At 40.2% G+C, this 18,138-nt stretch overlaps 1 protein-coding gene across 1 annotated transcript in view; it reads right to left on the reverse strand.

Moving 5' to 3' along the window:
* Positions 1-204: 204 nt before the first annotated feature.
* Positions 205-18,138, reverse strand: part of LOC127663030 (iron-sulfur clusters transporter ABCB7, mitochondrial) — a 51,519-nt gene continuing 33,585 nt past the window's right edge. Inside the window, exons 12-16 of the mRNA XM_052154423.1 lie at positions 17,621-17,750; positions 17,008-17,179; positions 14,879-14,982; positions 12,447-12,554; positions 205-2,792 (exon numbers count right to left, since the gene is read on the reverse strand). Coding sequence (XP_052010383.1) covers positions 2,577-2,792; positions 12,447-12,554; positions 14,879-14,982; positions 17,008-17,179; positions 17,621-17,750 — 730 coding nt within the window. The 3' untranslated portion in view covers positions 205-2,576. The remainder of the gene's footprint in view (positions 2,793-12,446; positions 12,555-14,878; positions 14,983-17,007; positions 17,180-17,620; positions 17,751-18,138) is intronic.

Below are 18,138 nucleotides of genomic sequence, written 5' to 3' on the forward strand. Positions count from 1 at the left end.
AAAGACACTTAAACGGTTAAAAGTACATTTATTTGGTTTGGAATTTAGTTTTTGTTGGATTTGGGTAAATGACAAACAAGGATGCCAAAGGTGATGAAAATGAAAAATCATTTGAAAATCAAGTTTAAGACACATTTGTCAGATTCATAGACATGCAAATCTCACTGAAACATGTCAAAAAACATGTCCTGGTCCTATTTGATTTATATATATATATATATATATATATATATATATATATATATATATATATAAAAACTAAAAAATGGTACCATGTTTTGCATAAGACTATTTTCGGGGCTATTAAGATTTTTTTTTACATTATGACATTATTTTCATGGCATTTATGCACATTTTACCCACCAATCCTCATTACCACAACAACAACAATCCTAGTGCTCATTGTGAGCAATGTGAAGTATTTTTCACTAATACGTTTAAAAAGCATTTGTCCATCACAGTACTTCTCCCTTGGTACTGCCTTTCATTTTAGCTGATTTAAATAATAATAAAACAATAATTGCATCTTTTATCATAAAACAGTAAATCAAGAATGACTGTCACATTAGTAAGAATCATTATTTAAAACAATAGGAATGGTACAAATGTACAAAAATGAGAAACTGGGGGGATAAAACGATCCTCATTGTGATGTCACAATGCAAAAATTATTAATGGTCCTAAATCTAAGCTTCATTATCATTATGAAAATATAATGTCATGTTTTCTTGTACTAACTTGGGGTTAAATATGACCAAAACATGTCCTTGACAGGTTTGAGAATCACCTGGACATACATCGTTTTGTATGTTTTTGAGAAAAGAAAGCTCGTCAAATTGTTAAAGTTTTTAACCTTACACCTTGTTGTACTTCACACTCTTCACTAAATATCGTTTTTGCAAATATTATGAATTTTTGAGTCATGAATACATTCATTTTTTTTCTTAGGCTCATCCCATTTCACAACCTGAACTAATATTGCAAATCATAAAAAGATTGAATTAAATAAACCTTGACATGCATTCATAAAGGTCTACAGGAGCAGACACTACTTTGGTTTAGAGAACATTTTAGACATATACTAATATACCAAATCTGCTTCACTTCTTATTAATCTTTATTAGGAAATTAGAATTATGGCAAATAAAACTAATGACATTTCATTTATTTATTTTTATTCTCTTCCTAGTAAAGTAGATGTTTAAACCAACTTGATATTTGTAACTTTAAGCCACAGATATAGATATATGTAAATTTATCCAAAATCAGTATTTGAACATTTGTCATAGAAGAACTGCAATCAAGTCGTTATTTATCATCACATAATTAATGTATAATTTTTTTGAAAACACACACAAAAAAAACAAGTGTTACATCATTGACCCATCTATTCATTCTTTACATTCAGTGTCCTAAAATCTTAAATGAGCTCCATATACAGCACATGATGGGGCCCGAATCATATTTCGCACAATCCAAACAAAGGTCAATTCATTCATGGTCAAATGTGTTTATTTCATAACAAGTTGTCTTGCCACCTTCAGATTGGGCATTTGGTATAAATTATTACTTGTTAAAGTCTTCATTAAAGTCAAATCTCAAAATATGAGGCATCAAAGGTGCTGATATTAACCAACTTTGTCTAAACGGTCCAGACGTAACTAACATCTGAGACTAAATATCTATTGGATGACAATTGTGCTCCTATACAATGAGCTTCTCTGCACGGATTTAGTCCAATATATTATAACAGTAATATGTACATATCCACAATAAAACAGCCAACAAGAGTTCCCAATTACACAGACAAATAATTAAAACGAGGCTCAAATCTCCTTGGTAAGATGTGAAAATAAAGGCATGTCATAGAGTGGACAAACTGCAGAAATCCCATTTATAGGTGAATTTCAAGAGGGCCATGAACATGTCCATGGCATATTTCATCCCAAAATGCAAAGAAAACGAGACGTTGCATTTTGCCAAAAGAAAATACATTTTTGAAAAATAGATTTTTTTGTCATTTATTTTGCGTTGTAACATTGCTTTCATGATATTTATGCACATTTTCCCACAAATCCTCAAATGATTTATACATCATCATTGTTATATTTATTGTACTGTCGTTAATAATTTTTTTAATCCGCATAAATTAGAGTCATTTTCATTGTGCCAATCAATGGAGGACCTATTGAGAAAATTTTTTCAAAATAATGAGAATTACCCAAAAACATATGTCAAGATGCATAACCGTAATGAGAATTTGTTGGAGAAATGTGCTTATGAAAATAAATTGTCACAATACAAAATGAGATTCTTCCTGTCTTGATTTTTGTGGTGAAATGTGACCTGCATGAACATGTGCAGTGGGAGAACATCCTCTCCGATTAATAAACCAGATTAAATAATATTCTTGAGCCCAGATGTCAAAGCTGATGGACACGGAACAATTTCCTGCCGCTCAACAGTGGCCATCAGTCATGGACTCCTCTAGCCGGTCATGTGAGGGGCTGGTGGATGGTGACTGAGGCAGGTCTGGGCGTGATTGTGCTGTGCACGTGTGGAAACGTCCGTCAGTCTCAACACGAGCAGTTCCCGCAGCCCTTTACGTTGTTCATGATCTGCTCCTGCAGTTTCTTGCGTTCCTCCTCTTTCTGTGAGAGTGGCTTGGCTGCCGGCTCAGGCTTGTTGCCGTCACTCAGTATTTTGCTGTTTTGTGTGTTCCACAGATCCCCGTACAGGCTGCCAGGAGTGTTCAGTAGTGTGTGATGATCGCCGCGTTCAGCCACCTTTCCCTGCGTCATGAGAGAGAGACAGACAGAGACAGACAAGATGAGACACACCTAATTTCAAGTTCCCCTAACACACCGCAACATGAAGCCCTTAAAACCCAAGAACTGAAGCCTAAAGCCAGTCCCCTTTGTCAGTTGGCTCTAAAACTCACAAACCCACTAACAACTAACAAACACCAGTTTCAGACCAGCACTGCTGAACAAAACCAGATCAGAATAAACCTAATCATAAAAGAAAGCAAAAATTCATATTTGGACCATTGGGAAAATGAAAGTAAAATCCAAAGCAAACTGGAATGTTATCGGGCCCTAAACAGAACATATAATCTGGCAGAAGATCAGATGCTGGTGTTACTGGGGGAGATCAGATCGGATGCTGGTGTTACTGGGGGAGATCAGATCAGATGCTGGTGTTACTGGGGGAGATCAGATCAGATGCTGGTGTTACTGGGGGAGATCAGATCAGATGCCGGTGTTACTGGGGGAGATCAGATCAGATGCTGGTGTTACTGGGGGAGATCAGATCGGATGCTGGTGTTACTGGGGAGATCAGATCAGATGCCGGTGTTACTGGGGAGATCAGAACAGATGCCGGTGTTACTGGGGAGATCAGATCAGATGCTGGTGTTACTGGGGAGATCAGATCAGATGCCGGTGTTACTGGGGAGATCAGATCAGATGCCGGTGTTACTGGGGAGATCAGATCAGATGCCGGTGTTACTGGGGAGATCAGATCAGATGCCGGTGTTACTGGGGAGATCAGATCAGATGCTGGTGTTACTGGGGAGATCAGATCAGATGCCGGTGTTACTGGGGAGATCAGATCAGATGCTGGTGTTACTGGGGAGATCAGATCAGATGCCGGTGTTACTGGGGGAGATCAGATCAGATGCCGGTGTTACTGGGGAGATCAGATCAGATGCCGGTGTTACTGGGGAGATCAGATCAGATGCCGGTGTTACTGGGGAGATCAGATCAGATGCCGGTGTTACTGGGGAGATCAGATCAGATGCCGGTGTTACTGGGGAGATCAGATCAGATGCCGGTGTTACTGGGGAGATCAGATCAGATGCCGGTGTTACTGGGGAGATCAGATCAGATGCCGGTGTTACTGGGGAGATCAGATCAGATGCCGGTGTTACTGGGGAGATCAGATCAGATGCCGGTGTTACTGGGGAGATCAGATCAGATGCCGGTGTTACTGGGGAGATCAGATCAGATGCCGGTGTTACTGGGGAGATCAGATCAGATGCCGGTGTTACTGGGGAGATCAGATCAGATGCCGGTGTTACTGGGGAGATCAGATCAGATGCCGGTGTTACTGGGGAGATCAGATCAGATGCCGGTGTTACTGGGGGAGATCAGATCAGATGCCGGTGTTACTGGGGAGATCAGATCAGATGCCGGTGTTACTGGGGAGATCAGATCAGATGCCGGTGTTACTGGGGAGATCAGATCAGATGCCGGTGTTACTGGGGAGATCAGATCAGACGCGGTGTTACTGGGGAGATCAGATCAGATGCCGGTGTTACTGGGGAGATCAGATCAGATGCCGGTGTTACTGGGGAGATCAGATCAGATGCCGGTGTTACTGGGGAGATCAGATCAGACGCCGGTGTTACTGGGGAGATCAGATCAGATGCCGGTGTTACTGGGGAGATCAGATCAGATGCCGGTGTTACTGGGGAGATCAGATCAGACGCCGGTGTTACTGGGGAGATCAGATCAGATGCGGTGTTACTGGGGAGATCAGATCAGATGCCGGTGTTACTGGGGAGATCAGATCAGATGCTGGTGTTACTGGGGAGATCAGATCAGATGCTGGTGTTACTGGGGAGATCAGATCAGATGCCGGTGTTACTGGGGAGATCAGATCAGATGCTGGTGTTACTGGGGAGATCAGATCAGATGTTACTGGGGGAGATCAGATCAGATGCTGGTGTTACTGGGGGAGATCAGATCAGATGTTACTGGGGGAGATCAGATCAGATGCCGGTGTTACTGGGGGAGATCAGATCAGATGCTGGTGTTACTGGGGGAGATCAGATCAGATGCGGTGTTACTGGGGAGATCAGATCAGATGCTGGTGTTACTGGGGGAGATCAGATCAGATGTTACTGGGGGAGATCAGATCAGATGCTGGTGTTACTGGGGGAGATCAGATCAGATGTTACTGGGGGAGATCAGATCAGATGCTGGTGTTACTGGGGGAGGACCATCATGCATCAGTTGCAGCTAAATTCATTTTTGAGCTGAACACCTTCAGAAACCAATCACTGCCTTAATGTACTTCAGTCACAGTACTTTTATTTTCTTATGTTCATAATGTCCTATTAAACACATATTTTATTTTATATTGTATAGTGTATATTGTTATTATAGTTTTATATTTTATTTGATTCATTATCTGGCACCTTATTTTAATTCTATCTTATCATTATTATTTGTCTTGTCATTATCTGTTTTGTGTATTAATGCTTTGGCAATATTGTATGTAAACACAATCATGCCAATACAGTTCTTTTAAATTGAAAATTAAAAAATTGAGAGAGAGAGAGACCGACAAGATGAGAGAGAGAGAGAGAGAGAGACACCGACAAGATGAAAGAGAGAGAGAGACCGACAAGATGAGAGAGAGAGAGACCAACAAGATGAGAGAGAGAGAGACCAACAAGATGAGAGAGAGAGAGACCAACAAGATGAGAGAGAGAGAGAGAGAGAGAGAGAGACCGACAAGATGAGAGAGAGAGAGACATGATGAGAGAGAGAGAGACATGATGAGAGAGAGAGAGAGAGAGAGAGAGAGAGACATGATGAGAGAGAAAAGAAACAAAGAACAAACAAAAACTTGTGTTCACGGTAATGCACTAACAATGCAAGTCTATGGGCAGAGTGTCCCGGAGAGTTTAAAGGCAGAAATGTGAAGCTTATGGATGGGCGCTATGGCCAAACTCTAATGTTACAATATGAAGAATTTGATATCACGATAATGATATACATCGCAATGTAGCAAAATGTTTAGGAAATCTATAAAAAATATGTTTTATATTAAATAACCATATTATAATAGCTATTTTTGAAGTAAATACATTATAAATGAAAACGCCTTCCTCTTAAACAATTTTCTCTTTATTTGGAATTTGACAAAAAAAAAACTCGACTTGGTTTTAAATCAACCTTACTATAAATGCTACATTTAAAATGATTCCACATTTGAGTTGGATAAGTTGTTGCCCAATATTATTATTATTATTATAAAATTTCCTCCAGAATCTCATCTTCTCAATGCACCAAAGAAAATCATATGCAAGTAAAAAATTGGCTGACAGAAGAGGAACCCGACGTGGTCTTCTGCTGTTGCAGCCCATCCGCCTCAAGGTTCAACGTGTTGTGCGTTCTGAGATGCTATTCTGCTCATTACAATTGTACAGAGCGGTTATCTGAGTTACCATAGACTTCCTGTCAGCTTGAACCATTCTCTATTGACCTCTCTCATCAACAAGGCGTTTATGTCCAGAGAACTGTCGCTCACTGAATGTTTCTTGTTTTTTGGCACCGATCTGAGAAAATTCTAGAGACTGTTGTGTGTGAAATTCCCATGAGACCAGCAGTTACAGAAATACTCACACCAGCTCGACTGGCACCAACGATCATGCCACTGTCAAAATCACTGAGATATATTTTTCCCCATACTGATGGTTGATGTGAACATTAACTGAAGCTCCTGACCCATATCTGCATGATTTTATGCATTGCACTGCTGTCACGCGATTGGCTGATTCGATAATTGCATGAATAATGTGTACAGGTGTATCTAGTAAAGTGGTCGGTGAGTGTATAATTCTGTTGTGGAAATGATGCTGATAGAAATGACATTTTTAATTAATTTGAAATAAAATGGCAGACTCCGTTGTCTTGCTAAGGCTAATTGCATAGTTAGAATTTTATGTATACAAAATACACACAAATTAAATAACATTCACACATTTTGCATAATTTTCCAAAATTACAGATAGATTGGAAATGACGCCCAATAAAAAAATATTGTGATATTTACCTTCATTTCTAATTATGTTGTACGAATCATTTAATTGTAAAGAATTAAACAAGAATGCTCTTTACTGACACTTAAGTGTGGAGCGGAGGGGGGGGCGCGGCCGATCAGAATATCGCGCGCCCGGTCCCCAATCGGCCTGATGAGGCGCGCGAGGGATAAAGGCGGCCGGTGACGATGGTTCGAGAGAGAGAGAATTATGGGCATGTCCGTCGTGTGTGTTTGTTTATGTGTTTTGGTTTAAGTTTTCATTAAATTATCATTTATATTGACAAGCCGGTTCTCGCCTCCTCCTTGCCCATCCTTGAGCTATTTTACATTGGTGCCGAAAGCCGGGAAGGAGGAGGGATGCCCGTCGCAGAGTCCTCGACACTGCCGTCCACCCTGGGGAGCGGCGCTGCCATCTTCCGGGTGACGGAGTAGCCTGACCGCCCGGATGCGGGGAACGGCCGTCGTCCGCGGGGCAAATGGGGACTGGATAACCCGACTGCCTGGAGCGAGGGAGCCGCTGCCGGGGGCGGAGGAGTGCCCTGCCGTCCCCCGAGACGCGGAGGGGTCGAGGGAGACCGCCGTCCGCGAGGGGAGGAGGGAATAATCTCTCCGACCGCCCGGACCGGTAGAGACACTGCCAGGGGCGGAGGAGTGTCCCCATTTGCCGCCAGAAAAGCGGAGGCGCGTTCTGCCCGCTGGGGGTCGAAGGTGTCACTGGTTTGCCCGGGGTTGGAGCGGCTGTCGTCCGCCTGAGTGTGGAGGAGTGTTCGAGGACCACGCGACGGTACATCGGAGAACCGGTGAGTGAGTTTTTTCTCTCTCTCCTCTCTCTCTCCCTTTCGCTGTTGGCCTTTTCCCTCGCCTATTTTGTTGTTTGTTTGTTTTTTTTTTCTCCCTCCTCTCCTCCCAGGGTGAGGAAGGCGGGGATGACCACGCGGGACGCAAGATACACCCCGCCCCAGGGATAGGGGGGGGATGTACGTCATGCCGGTGGCACCCCGGCCTGAGATAACGCCGGGAGGAGTGTGGAGCGGAGGGGGGGCGCGGCTGATCAGAATATCGCGCGCCCGGTCCCCAATCGGCCTGATGAGGCGCGCGAGGGATAAAGGCGGCCGGTGACGATGGTTAGAGAGAGAGAGAATTATGGGCATGTCCGTCGTGTGTGTTTGTTTATGTGATTTGGTTTAAGTTTTCATTAAATTATCATTTATATTGACAAGCCGGTTCTCGCCTCCTCCTTGCCCATCCTTGAGCTATTTTACATTAACAAATTAAAAATAATAATTAATAATTATTAACAAATAAAAATTGTTTGTATAGTGGAAATGACATCACAAATATGGGACAGTTGTACTTTTTGAAAAATTTTAAGAAATAATTTTAAACATTCAAATCGTTTTTGTTTAATTCCCTCTTTGATTAGATTACCAAAGTTATAAACGTAATAATTAGTATTTTTGGAACTCATTTAGTTTGATATTGAAATATTTAACACAGTTTACATTTTGAAAGTCTGGGTGCGCGCGACAAGGCTCAAACAGTCACATCTATGCATAAAAATGGCATTTTTAAACGACCCAAAACTCCTTCATATAACAAAATAAAAAGGTTGAAATCTGTTGTAAAATAAATAATAAATAAACCTCTGGTACATAGAAGTACACAAAGTCTTGTGGCTATATTTTGTATAAAACAAGTGTATTTCAACATGTATTCCAATGCAATGCCGTGCCCCATAGACATCCTTTGTAAGTGCATTACACTTTGTTAGTATTTACAACCTGAGAGATGGTAATGGACAGCATGCTTCAGATGCTGCACATTGAGCTTAACCTGGAATATTAATATAACACTGAACGAGACCTGTTAAAAGCAGGCAAGGTGAACAACAATTCCTAAGATGTGTTTTTAACCAGGGCTGTCATGCAAGAACAGAACCAGAAAACAGCGATGTTCACTAAACAAACCCTGAACACACACATTCAAGGAAAAACAAAAACCTGACATTTTATGCAGGTCTTGCCATGGGATTGCTTGAGGAGGCTTCTATGCTGGTGAATATCACGGCATCAATAAAGAACCGAAGCTGAAATGCAAAATAACGGTGCCTGCAGACAGGCCGACTGTGCATCCAAATTGGAAGAAATAGGCAAAACAACAGATTTGGGGCCGTGAAGGGGCACTGACAGAGAGAGAGCGTGTGTTTGTGTTTGAGAAAGGACTAAGAGAACTCAGAGATGCAGAGGTGTGGGCGTACATGCAGCACTGGGTATTAAAAGACTACCAGCAACAAAGCAAAGAATGAAATGAGCTTGCACAATGACATGTGAATATGTCTCCCGGCTGTTTTCTAGTTACATGCATCAATTACTACACTGCTTTTGCCAAGCAAGACTCAAACACGGATAGTATTTATAGCACTTGTGTCGTTTACAGCACACGCTGCAATTATGAGGCTTTTTTTATTGCCGGGCAAACGCAAACATTTACTACAATATTTTCGGCTTTTCTTTGGAGCCAGGAGTATGAGGTGCATTTAAAAGGATAGTTCACCCAAAAATTGTATTGCTCCAAACCTGTATGCCTTTCCATTTTGTTTTCTCTCTATGGAAAAAAAAGATGCGCTAAAAGTGAATGGTGACTGAAGCTAACATTCTGCTTAACATCTCCTTTTGTGTTCCACAGAAGTAAGTCAGTCATTCTGGTCTGGAACAACATGAGGGTGAGTACATGAGAACAGAATGATCACATTTTCCATTTTGGGTGAACTATCACTTTAAACCAGTTTCCTTCTGACCTCTTGGATCATGACGCTGTGAGCCGCAGCAAAGGTTTTTCCGATCACATGCTCCTCCCCTACCGGCAACCGGAATGAAAAGGTCTCCACACATGGGAGACTAAGGAAGGTGTCACTGAGAGCTGGGCAAAAAAGGTATTTTCGCTGTTAATGAGCTAAAAACCCAGCGCACATCCCCCACACACTGTCCTCTGACCTCAACACAGCTGAAGATACTGTATAACAAGACTGCAACCATTACTAGAGTGGCATCCCAATGAGCATTGTACTCCACATGTTGAGTAGAAACGTCAAAATAACAAGTTGCTAACCCCCTGAGACCCCTGTGTGACTGCTGTGAGCATTTAAAATTTCCCTTCTTGATTTGTTAGTAGCAAAAAAAAAAAAAAAATGCTTCATAGGATTGTAGTTCATTCCCTCAACAAAGACGGTAAGCAGGCTGTTTTTGTAATGTTTTGATTCACCTAGGAGCTAGCTGGTTTGGTTCATGGCTCTCTTTTTAAGTACAAAAAGAATGGGAATAATAGCAGGACGCCTGAAAAAGTGGGCGTGCGATGTTGCACTCTGTAGAGATTGAACAACAGTCAAGAATTAATTATATGGTTAGGAATTTCAATGGTCATAACTACGCACTGTTGTAGGTGATGACTAATAAATGGAGGGGTGACATTTTGTAATATAATTTACTTTTCCAATATAAAATCCTAAGACTGCAGAATGTTCACTTGAATACATGATGCTGCTATTTGATACCGAAAAATAAAATCTGTTAAGCTTGGGGCCTGGGTAGCTCAGTTGTGAAGACGCTGCTACCACCCCTGGAGTTCGCTGGTTCGAATCCCAGTGTGTGCTGAGTGACTCCAGCAAGGTCTCCTAAGCAACCAAATTGGCCCGGTTGCTAGGGAGGGTAGAGTCACATGGGGTAACCTCCTTGTGGTCACTATAATGTGGTTTGTTCTTGGTGGGGGACGTGGTGAATTGAGCGTGGATGCCACTGCAGGTGGCGTGAAGCCTCCACACGCGCTCCATGACTCAATGGCAACGCACTCAACGACTCCACATGCCGAAGTGTCCTTGGACAAGACACTGAACCCCAAGTTGCTCCCAATGGCAGGCTAGCTTACATACCTTACATAGCAGCTCTGCTGCCATTGGTGTATGAATGTGTGTGTGTGTATGTATGGGTGAATGAGACGCAGTGTAAAGCACTTTGAATACCGTTAAGGCTTAAAAAGGCGCTATATAAGTGCAGACCATTTACTCAACAAGCCACATGATAATATACGCAGGTTGACGGTCTCAGACATGGAGGTAGCTGGGATTCGTCCTCCACCACCCGGATTGAGGCGAATCACTATGCAACTATGAGGACTTAAAAAAAATTGGGATTGGGATTTTGACATTCCAAATTGGGAGAAAGAAAAAGAAAAGATTGCATATTAGCATTGCTGTGGTACTGAAGCAATTAGTATCGAGAAATTCGAAATATTGTGATATTTAAATGGTTTTGGTATCGAATAATGCACACAAAAAAGTTTTGCATCGTGACAAGCCTACTATGCGTATGTGGTAAGCGTGCCAACTTGTGCATTCCTGACATATATACATGTATACTTATCCTTATCCATCAAATAGCATCTTGGTTTTATTGAGTTTTACATCTAATTTCGTTACCTTAAAAAACAAGATTTAACGTTTACATTGACTGATTTAAATACAGTCTCACGTTTGTTTGTATTTTTTCCCCAAAAAACTGAAAGAGCGCCATCAAAAAGTCCTCTTTCTTAGTGTAAACAATTGTGAGCAATATTAGTCCAAAACATATGATCAGGCACATACTTCTGAAATCCACTACAAATAGAACCAAACACCTGTGATGCATCATTTTCAACATACTTTAATTGGGACACATTAATCCTATTATGACATATCATACTGTACAAATTTAGAATGCACATTGGAATTCAAGCTACAAGCAGACTTGCTGCAACTAATTGATTTCCAATGACGCAAACCAACTGACGTTGATCCAAAGATGTGTAATGGTGTACATCATGAATGCAGCTCATCCACACCCATTTCAAGGGCAACTTTTGAGGCTACGGCAATTGTTTCACAAGGTCCTTTTCGCCAATAGACCAAACCCCATATCAGCAGAACAATGTACAAGGCCACATGGGCAGTAACAGCAATGAGAGCGGTCTTCTCATTGGAATGGACAAGATGTTCCAACAACATACAAATGCTTTCATTTGCAGTGTGAACTCCATACAAATATGAAACTACGTTGGAGCACACCAATTGTTTCCATGTTGTACGGCAATCGTAGAAGCACAGCGATGTGGAATCATTAAGAAGGGTTTGTGTTGTATTAATCGCAAGGAAATACTTGCAACTGAAGGCAAAACGTTCCCGCAAAGGATGCCTGCACAACCGTAAAGCCCGTTCATGTGACGTACTTCAATGCAAACATACGGCAACTTTGACCTCCATATGAAAAGTGCTGCAGATAGCATCAAGGAAGGGCGATATCACGAGTTTGCAAGATAGCTGAAAGTGTCTGACATGCCTTCAAGACAGTGTTGTACATCTTTATTGATATTCTAAGCATGAAAGAGATTTAACGCCATGTGTCTATGGTTACTTCTATACTTTTATGTAACATCTTCCGTTTTGAAACAAGTAAAAGAGTAAACAGAAGTTTCATTTTTGGGTGAACTCTCTCGTTAAGAAAAGATGAGAACTATGCATAAGCTTCTTTAATATGATTTCTGGATGTTTCACCACCTGTCACACACTTTAAATTTGAGCTTACCTGATTTAATACAATAATCTCATCTGCATCCACGATGGTGGACAGCCGGTGAGCGATAAAGACGGATGTTCTGTCCTTCACCATCTCCTTCATGGAACTCATAATATTCTGGAAAGAAAATAAGCATAAAATCATGCTCTGTTTGAAGCGCTGCCTTTTTTCTATTCGTATCCCTCTGAATGAGTCTCCTGAGTTGAAAAAGCTTTGGTTACTATTTTTGAGACATTTCATTAAGAACTCATCCGTCTCATGACAGCAACGTTCCCCTGCAATAACAAGCACTGATATGATTGACAGGATTTATATGAAGACCTTCTGACACAATAAAAAAAACATTGAAAACAAAAACAATGAACAAAGCCAAGAGAGAAAATATTCCCTTTACTGTAATAAGGTTAAATAGCATTCCTCATGAAAGTACGTGCAGTGTAAATATCATTTGAAAAGTGCTTGCACAATGTCAAGGGAAAAATCAAAACAAATAAGTTGTGCATATTGTACAAAAATCATATGAACTTTTTAGATCTGGCAAGCTCTCATCTGATTGGCTGACTTTAAGCAATTTCCAGGAGTCAGGATGCATACGTCTAATGGGAATCTACCTTGAAGTCATGTTTACAAAGTACTGAGTTGATACAACGAGCACTTTTGAGGAAGAACTAAAATAAATAGATTTGCCAAAGTTTGTCAGTTTAGATCTTTGTTTGAGACACTTAGTAGAAAGTAGCGAGAAAAACCATATATGCTGAATGTGGATGTCTGTGATATAATAAGTACTTAAAAGATTTGAATGGACAGATTCTGAATATAAAAGACGAAAAAGTTTCTCAACTATTTTTCAGTTTTCTCAGTATAATAATTTTTTTTCCAGCCCTGACTATAATTGTCTTATTAACTATTTCAACCCTATGGATGCACTGATACCATTTTCTCTCACATGATCCGACTCTGAAAACTGAACTTTTAGTATCGGACGAATCTGAAGCGATGACAGTGGGTTTTTTTTCTCCCCAATTTGGAAAGCCCAATTCCCAATCCTAAGTCCTCGTGGTGGCGTAGTGACTCGCCTCAATCCAGGTGGCGGAGGACGAATCTCAGTTGGCGTCTGAGACCGCCAATCCGCGCATCTTATCATGTGGCTTGTTGAGCGCGTTACTGCGGAGACCTAACGCGTGTGGAGGCTTCACGTTATTCTCTGCGGCATCCACGCACAACTCACCACGCCCCACCGAGAGAGAGAGCCACATTATAGTGCCCACGAGGAGGTTACCCCATGTGAGTCCACCCTCCCTAGTAACCGTGCCAATTGGTATGCAGTACTCGTTTATTGCATCTATATCTATATATATATATCTCTATATACATCTAACTACAATTTTTTTAATTATACAAGAGTGAGAGTGAGAGAGAGAGAGAGAGAGAGAGAGAGAATATGATTAAATAAAAATGTGTAGCCTATTAAGATTTTTATTATACTTTTTTAAATAGTTTACTGGATAATGCAGCAGCAAAATTAACAGTAAATCCAGTGAAAGTCTTCAGTAGTTTAAAAAAGAATTCAGCCATCTTTTCAATCACAGTTACATTTGGAACCCAGTTAATTTAATGTTAAAGTAATTTAATTTAATTAAAATAATAACAAGTATAATTATTGTTATTATTAATAAGAATAACAACAATAATAAATAGAGTTTTATTTTTAAACAGCAATGTATTTCAGATGTTATGTTTTAACTTTTAAACCCGAGGCTTTTATTTTGACACTCCCGCAAGACAGTTCACAATGTCTGTGGTCTTGGTAGTTTCATGTGCTTGTCATTCAAAATCTGTTGAATTGATCCTCAGGTTCCTTTCTCAATGCATTTTATAAGCCATCCGAACCACTGAACATCTACTTCTGAGATGTAGGGCGTGTGGAGCTCTCACATATTGCGAATCTGTTCGGTTCACAACAGAGCAGCGCTCGTTTACTGAAGCGCACTGCCCAAACAGGAAATATATTTGTTTATTAAACACAGCCCTTTGTGATCCACTAAGCTATGGCATGTGTTCAAGAGACTTGAATTAAAATGCACGAGTCACGTGGTGTTTTTATGGTTGCTTTATTCCATTTTTGGAGCTTGACAGTAACGACCATGACTAAAACACAGTATCGGATTTGGATCATGCTCGCCCAATCTGGTTAAAAACGTCAGTATCGGAGGCAGAGCCAATAATGATCCAGGTATCGGATCGGTTCATCCCTAATAAACCCACCCCATAACGTGTTTCTAAACAAAACAACAACATGAACGATGGTTGATCATGTTACATGTCAGTTGGACGATCTATTCCTGTCTAAGTGACCTGTTCTTGTTAAGAATAAGTTGAAAAGTGGACCACATTTTATGCCAATAGTCAAACGTCTGGCTACACGAGACAAAGGATCTCACCTCCTCAGTGATGGAGTCCAGCGAAGACGTGGCCTCATCGTAAAGTAGAATGGGAGGATCCTTTAGGATCGCTCGTGCGATAGCGACACGCTGCTTCTCTCCACCTGTCACAGGAAAAATATTCGCCATTTCACTACTGATCCAAAAATAAATCAATCTGTTCCTCTACAGCACTTGTTCAAACCCAAGGGGCTTCAGAAAACACCCAAGTAAAACACAAGATTAATTAAAATGGCTTCGAATGAATTACTGTATATTCAAATAACAAAACTTTCAAACCCCAATTTCTCAAGGCTGTGCAGCATGCAACCTTGACAAATAAAACAACTGTTGTTTCTCTGATGCACAGAGTTCTTGAAGCAACTGGATTCACAAATTATTTAAAAGCTGAAGTGTGTTATTTCTATAACTTCCATTGGTCGAGTGAACGTTGTTGTGTCTCATGAGATTGGTTGTTCAAAACAATGGAATTTTTATAGCGCCATCAAGAAAACAGTGTTTACAGTTTTCAAGAAGACTAAAGGTGCACTCAGTAACTCTTTGTTCATGTCATCTTGGACTTACACTGACACCTAGTGGTGTGGATGCAGCATCATTAAAAATCAATCAGTTATAGATGCCATTGTAGAAATTCAGTATTCACAGTCAGACATGATTAATTTAATCCAAGAGAGAAAGTGTCCAATAACAAGTTACTGAGAGCAAGCGAGCAGCATTCAACTGGTCATGTGATTCTAATATGGCACCCCCCCATTGGGGCGCCCCCACCCTGTGTAGAATAAAACAGCTTTTATTAGGTTACTGATATGACTAGAGTCCTCATCTCATGTGAGTGACCATGATTTTTTTTCACACACATTTCAAAATTACAATTATTTTCTTTAGGAGTAAAACTTTTTTAAAATGGGGAAAAAATTAACGCGTGCAACTTTAACCTAAAAATGTCTTACTTATAGTTGTTTCTGCATATTATGCTGGGATAGGAGAAAGTTTTTCCAACACAGAAAAAGTTACACACTTCAGCTTTAATATAATATAACTTGGTTTGCATTTTTTGGCATTTTCTCCTTTTGTTTTTCCTGTTTTAGAGGTTGACAGATACATCGTTTTTTCTGATTAATCCGTGCCAATAGTTGCTCTCTGGAACTACCGGCTATAGGCAAACATCTATGATGATTTTTATTATTATTATTATTATTATTTTTCATTCCTCATCAATGTAGCCTTGTATGTCTGTGCACGTCATAGTAGGGAAAGACTGATAGTAAAGGAATTTATAATTATATACATTTATAAAAAATCACAACTATCGGCCGATTAATCAGTTATCGGACTTTTCCACCACCTTAGTTATCATAATCGGCAAAATCCACTATCTGTTGACCTCTATCCTGTTTATCCTATTTGAATTGAATAGTTTGTCTTTACGTAGGCCTTTGTTTAAAAATGAATGCACCAGGAGGCATTTTCACCTCCACTTCGAGCCTGATATAGTTTTGAATTTCTTTGTCTAGCCTATTGTTATTGGATACGTCACTGGCAATAACTTCTCTGATTGGCCACAACACATTTGAAATGTTTTGGCAATGCATGTTTGGTTTTAAAATGCCTGACGAAGGACATGGGACAGAAACGTTATAATGATACTCATTGCTTTAGCAAGCTATGGTACAGTAGTGTGCAGGATTGTTTCTTTTTAATAGCGGTTATCTTACACAGCTAGCAGTAATCTTTCAGGAGTGCAAGGTCTACTTTTTGAACATAATGTCACTAAGATGGAAATAATTATTTGAACGTATTGACACTCCAAATTTCTTGGGTGGCTCTTCAATAAGACAATAAAAGCTTTGAATGTGGCCCAGTGGAGGATTCAGTTTTGCTTAATTAGCTGATAACTTTTGCTGTCCCAACATAGTAAAAAAAAAATTATATTCTCTATTGAAATTGTCAATGACGACTTTTATAATTCGATTCATTTCAATGGCTTTTGCAGGCCTGGTAAACGCCATTTTAAAATTAGCTGATATTTCAAGGTTTTCCACGACAGTAGGTGCCCTGCTGATAGCGCTTCCACTTCCAGTTCAGTTCTAAGAATGAGTTTGGGCCGTGCGAGTGAATGGCAAAAGTACCTGAGAGTTTCAATCCTCGTTCTCCAACCTGTGTGTCGTACCCATGAGGCATTTTGAGAATGGCATCATGGATTTCAGCCAGTCTGGCCACTTGGTAAACTTCCTCCGCTGTGGCATTGATGTTGCCATATTGCAGATTGTAAAATATGGTGTTGTGGAAAAGCACAGCATCCTGAAATTAAAGTCAATTTTACATTTAATTTCTCACAAAATGCTGTTAACCAACATGCTATACAAAGACATCACGAGGTGTCATGAATTGTATTTTTGTAGAGCCTCAAATTAGGTGTTACCATTGTTCCCATGGTACCTCACTGATGGTTTACAACAGAGAGACGTTAAAAGAAAGTGAGAAAAAAACATTTGTACATCTTCTGATGAAAATATCAGTGGTGCTTGCCTATACAGCACCCACTACTACAATGTTAGGGTGTTGTGGGTGGTTGCTATATGGTTGCTAGGGTGTTATGGGTGGTTGCTTTCCAGCCCAATCAAAAGAGCCAACCCCAAGTGTTGGTGATTTTTGGGTTTCTAAATATAACTCAGGTACTGGTGTTTACCAGTAATCCAAAATTAAATTTGGGGATTTTAAGAGTCAGGTTCAAACTCTCACCTGCGGTATGACCCCAACAGCTTTCCTCAAACTTTCCAAACCTACATCACGAATGTTCTGGCCTGCGATGTAGATGTTGCCTTGCTGTGGCTCGTAGAAACGAAAGAGTAATCTGACAATTGTGCTCTTCCTAGAAACACATAAAAAAATTGTCAAACCATTGTCAGGATTGTGGTAAACATAAAAGCCATTTTCCACAAATAAGGTAAAAAAAAGGGCTTGAAACAGCGAAATGTTGATGTCAACTTCGGGAGGTCAAACTCAATATGCGCTTTTTATACATTACATTTATTTGATATGAGATTTGCAATTTTTGCAACCCTGTTATTAAAACGTCAAATTCCGCTGTGTGATTATTTTCTTGCCAAGAAACATAAATAAATAAAAACACCAGAATGGGTAACAGGGTTGCAGATGTAGCCTAAATTAATCACTTACTAGGAGCTAGCAAGTTTAGGACCAATAATAATAGCTATTAGTTATTTTATTAAATTATAAAGCACTTTTTTTCTTTCAAT

The sequence above is a fragment of the Xyrauchen texanus genome, chromosome 23, assembly GCF_025860055.1.
Source record: "Xyrauchen texanus isolate HMW12.3.18 chromosome 23, RBS_HiC_50CHRs, whole genome shotgun sequence".
In the NCBI taxonomy this organism is placed as follows: Eukaryota; Metazoa; Chordata; class Actinopteri; order Cypriniformes; family Catostomidae; genus Xyrauchen; species Xyrauchen texanus.